Source organism: Octopus bimaculoides, chromosome 28 (genome assembly GCF_001194135.2).
Source record: "Octopus bimaculoides isolate UCB-OBI-ISO-001 chromosome 28, ASM119413v2, whole genome shotgun sequence".
Taxonomy (NCBI): Eukaryota; Metazoa; Mollusca; class Cephalopoda; order Octopoda; family Octopodidae; genus Octopus; species Octopus bimaculoides.
In genome coordinates, this window is record NC_069008.1 from 4,167,713 (window position 1) to 4,172,600 (window position 4,888).

The window sequence follows — 4,888 nt, forward strand, 5'->3', positions numbered from 1 at the left end:
TATATATATATATATATATATGTATATATATATATATATACATACATATACGACAGGCTTCTTTCAGTTTCCGTCTACCAAATCCACTCACAAGGCTTTGGTCGGCCCGAGGTTATAGTAGAAGACACTTGCCCAAGGTGCCACGCAGTGTGACATACATATACAATATAACAAGGTGTGATCTGAGGGAGACTTCGCTGCCACTTCTAGCTACCACGTACGGGTTTCCCTCATTGGCTCATGTATATATGCACACAAGACTTGAATGTGATTTGGGTGAGATTTTACTGCTATTTCTGACAGGTCTAGCTACCATGTAGTGGTGTCTGTCATTGGCTCATACATACATATATATATATATATATACAATATAATAGGGTGTGATTTGAGGGAGATTTGACTGCTATTTCTACCTGCTCAACTCTTGAATCATGTTGATACTAGGTCATCCAAATGAAACCTGCTAGACTCTCACCTGTATCAGGTAACTGTAATAAACTAATTTGGACCAACTAACTTAACTAACGGAACTTAGCTAGGCTTACCTTTCAGGTGGATAAATAATAACAAGCATTAATTAGCCCTGGGTTGTGCTGGTGAGATGTTTTATTTGTGGGTCCTGTGGTCTGATATTACGGTGTGTTAGCGAAAAACCTACCACTTTTTACCTGCCCTACCTCTTTTTTTTTTTACCTTATTAACTACCTATCTGTCATCTACCTGTCAACAGTTTTATACATCTAGCCTTGTCTACTTGTCTTGTTATGTCTTATGTTTGTATCTTTTTAGCTTTTTTTGTGTTTACCTGTGTTGTGTGCGTGTGTTATGACTATATTTTAGCCATAACGTAACTGTTTGTGTGTTGTCTCAAGAAAGACGGAGATGAAGTGCTGAAAACTGGAATTTTTTATAGACACACACACACATTACATACATACATTAACACACATTACATACACACACACAGTCTCTCTCTCTCTCTCACTATCTCACACAGTCTCTCTCTCTCTCTCTCTCTCTCTCACTATCTCACACAGTCTCTCTCTCACTATCTCACACAGTCTCTCTCTCTCTCTCACTATCTCCCTCACATACAGTCTCTCTCTTACTGTATCTCTCTCTCTCTCTTACTGTATCCCCCTCTCTCACAGTATCTATCTCTTTTTGTCTTGTTTGTGTAGACACACGCGCGCGCGCTTATTCACACACATGCGTTCTCTTTCTTTCCCTCCACCTCACACCCTATCTATCTATCTATCTATCTATCTCTCTATTCATCCGGCAGTATACACACACACACACACACACACACACACACGCATACAAACATATATATAACATACTTTACGTTCTTTCACACAATACACCTTTTAACACACACACACACACACATACATTTACACATTCGTTCGTATATGCGCACATACATATTCATTCATGTATATTTTACTGTATTAAATTCACATTAGGCAAGTTATTGCCCTCAAGTAGCGGAAAGGTACACACACACACACACATATACGTTGTCAAATTCACACACACACACACACACAAATATACTCATACGCACGCGCGTACACACTAGCGCACGAGCTCATACATACGCACACACACGCACACTCATACAAACGTACACTATCTCGTAATCAAAAATACACGAGTACATACATACGCATACATACACACACATACACTCTCTTTCGCATACATACTCTCTCAGATCGACACACAAACACACACATATATACATACACGCGCATTGTCTTTCTCTGAAATATTAATATACATACATACGCAGTCAAATTCTCACACACACACATACATACATACATACACACAGTCTCTTCCTCTCTTTCTATTTCACATATGTATTCACCATCTCGTAATTAAAATACACATACACACACTATCTCTTTCACGTATATACACACACACATTCTCTCTTTTGTACATATATATATATACACACATGCTTTGTTTTTCTCTGGAATATTGAAACACACACACACACACATTTCCACTACAGACATGCGCGCACATAGCGACTCGGTTTGTCCGTCCGACCATGTGTTCATTGTCAATACATTTAAATATATTTATATACGTACACATACATATATGTCCGTGTACATATAAGCGCCATATGACTGTATAATGTCACACTGCTCGCCGGACTATGGAATTGAACCTGCGTAGAAAATCTCACCCGATGTCGGCGCTGGAGAGCACGCCTGGTTGTGCAGCAAGTTCCAAGCAGTACTTCAAGCACCGTGTGAGGCCCCATGACAGTATCATAGCGATATCTCTCAAATACGATGTCTCAGTAAGTTGAAGTTAGGGTTTTTTCATTGCTCCCCCCCACCATTCTATTCTATTCTATACATTATTCGTCTCTCTGTTCCTTATCCTCTGTCAGCTCTCTCTCTCTTTTATTTTCATCTTCTTTCTCTTCTTCTACATTTGTCATCTGTCTCTCTTTCTATCTCTCTGCTTTATGGTTTACAAATTTTTTTACAGTGCAAGTGTGGCGATGTGGTTAAGAAGCTTGCTTCCAAACTATGCAGCCAGAGTTCAGTCCCATTCCGCGGCACCTTTCTCTTCTTTCTTTTATTTTCTTCTTCCTTTTTCACCGCTTGGTCTCTCTCTCTCTCTCTCTCTCTCTCTCTCTCTCCTGTTACCTGTCTCTGTTAACCTGTCTGTCATAATCTTCTGCTATCTGGCTATTAACTTTGTTGCGGCGCAGACATGGCTGTGTGGTTAAGAAACTTGCTTCCGAACCATGGGGATTTTGGGTTCAGTCCCACTGCGCTGCACTTAGAGCAAGCGACTACTAAATCCCCGGGCCGACCAGAACCTTATGACTGGCTTTGGTACATGTACACTGAGCGAGTCTGTCGATTGATACAATAAATACCAGGCTTAAATAAATACAGTTGACGAGTTTAAGCTCTTCAAGGCAGTGGCCCCAGCATGGCCGTTGTTCAATATCTGTTTATGTGTTTGTCTCCCATCACCGTTTGACGACCGGTTTTTGATTTGTTTACGTTTCCGTCACATAGCGGTTCGGCAATGGATTCCGATGGATCAAACACTAGACTTTTAAAAAATAAGTTATTGGAATTGATTTGTTCAATCAAATCGTTCAAGTTGATGCCCCAACATGGCCACATTCTAACAGCCGAAACAAGTAAATTTGTTTTTATTTTCGGCATACCTACACAGGTACCTGACGTTGAAGAAAAGAAAAAAATGGATATTTTTCCAATGAGATTTTCGACAAATACCCTTCAGATGGTGTAGATTATCATCATATTGGAATTTAATGTGAAAATTTTATTGTCTTCTCTTTTGTATCTGCTGCTTTCTGGAGTTTTATCTTTCTTTTTTTAGCTTTCTTCTTTTCTTATAACCACCTGTCTCATGGCTTTCATCTTAAGTCTTTTATCGTCTACTTTCTGTCTAGTGTTCAGTTTTACGTTTTGTTTTCTTTTTTTTTTTCTATCAATAATCATCTGTCTTCTGTCGTCAGTCATCTATTTTCTATTGTCTACCATCTATCTTCGGTCATCTATATTCTATCATCTGTCATACATCACCTGTCTTCTATTTTCTATTGTCTACCATCTATCTTCGGTCATCTATATTCTATCGTCTGTCATACATCACCTGTCTTCAATCTTCTATCGTCTGTCATACATCACCTGTCTTCAATCTTCTATCGTCTGCCATATGTACAGTCGTCTGCCATTTGTACAATCCTCTGTCGTCCATCTGTCATCTATCTCTCATCTATCTTCTGTCTTAAGTGTTTCGTCTTTTATCGCCTGTTGTTTACCATCTGTCACCTATCTGCTATCTTCTGCCTTCTATCATTTGTTTGTCTTTCATCTTCGTATCTTTTGTCTACCTTAATGTTATCCTTTCTATGTTCTTTCTGCTATCTTCCCAATCATATTCGACCATCTTATTATATATACTGGTTCGCTACACTTATTCACTGCTGTTATACCAATTCTGCATTCCGATTTCAATTCATCGCTGTTTCTCCATCAAGAAAGTCATTAGTTGTGCAATTATGTAGAGCGATTGGCCAAAAGTTAACGGCTTGTCTGAGTATGTGTACGTGTGTGCTTGTATGTATACATAAATATTTGAGAAGGCGAGTGGCTTAGTGGTTACCTCACGACCGTTAGGCCGTGCGTTCAATTCCCAGTGGAAATAAAATGAGATGAAATAAAAGATATACGATACATGTAGGTCAATTTGAGCGAATTCAGTCAATTCAAATACAAATTTTTGCTGTCCGTTTGGAATTTTGGGATTGCTTTCGTCTTATACTTGGAAATGTGTCTGCAGCGATTCAAGTATCTGATCTTTGGTTTAACTCATTGTCTGCCATGGACCCCTATTTGGGGATCTGCTAAAAAAAATCTCACTGCCTGTTGTTCGTTGTATTTAAAGTGAATTGCTTATGAGCATTGCATTTGCAGAGACGTGTTTAACAATATTTAGTAGTTAACGTTTGTCATTATTAATTGTAGCTAATTCTAGAGGACATTTTATGCCATAATTTGCAATTTTTGAACTACAAAAATATTGATTGTTTTGAAAACTTATTTATTATTTATTATTTTTTTTTTTTTGCATTTCCCATCTTTATCATTCATTGATATTTCATATACATTCGCATTTGATACTATAGCTTCGTGGAGGCGCAATGGCCCAGTGGATAGGGCAGCGGAGTCGCGGTAAATAGGATCGCGGTTTCGATTCCCAGACCCGGCGTTGTGAGTGTTTATTGAGCAAAAACACCTAAAAGTTCCACAAGGCTCCGGCAGGGGATGGTGGCGAACCCTGCTGTACTCTTTCACCACAACTTTCTCTCACT

At 38.9% G+C, this 4,888-nt stretch overlaps 1 protein-coding gene across 3 annotated transcripts in view; it reads left to right on the plus strand.

The window, feature by feature from the left end:
• LOC106877698 (lysM and putative peptidoglycan-binding domain-containing protein 2) overlaps positions 1-4,888 on the plus strand; it is a 55,377-nt gene that overhangs the window by 20,953 nt on the left and 29,536 nt on the right. Inside the window, exon 1 of one of the 3 annotated variants that reach the window (XM_052977631.1) lies at positions 1,562-2,323. The exons of the other annotated variants lie outside the window; for them this stretch is intronic. Within the exon in view, the coding sequence (XP_052833591.1) occupies positions 2,177-2,323 (147 nt within the window). The 5' untranslated portion in view covers positions 1,562-2,176. Of the gene's footprint in view, positions 1-1,561; positions 2,324-4,888 lie in introns of those variants that run through there. 3 annotated transcript variants of the gene reach the window in all.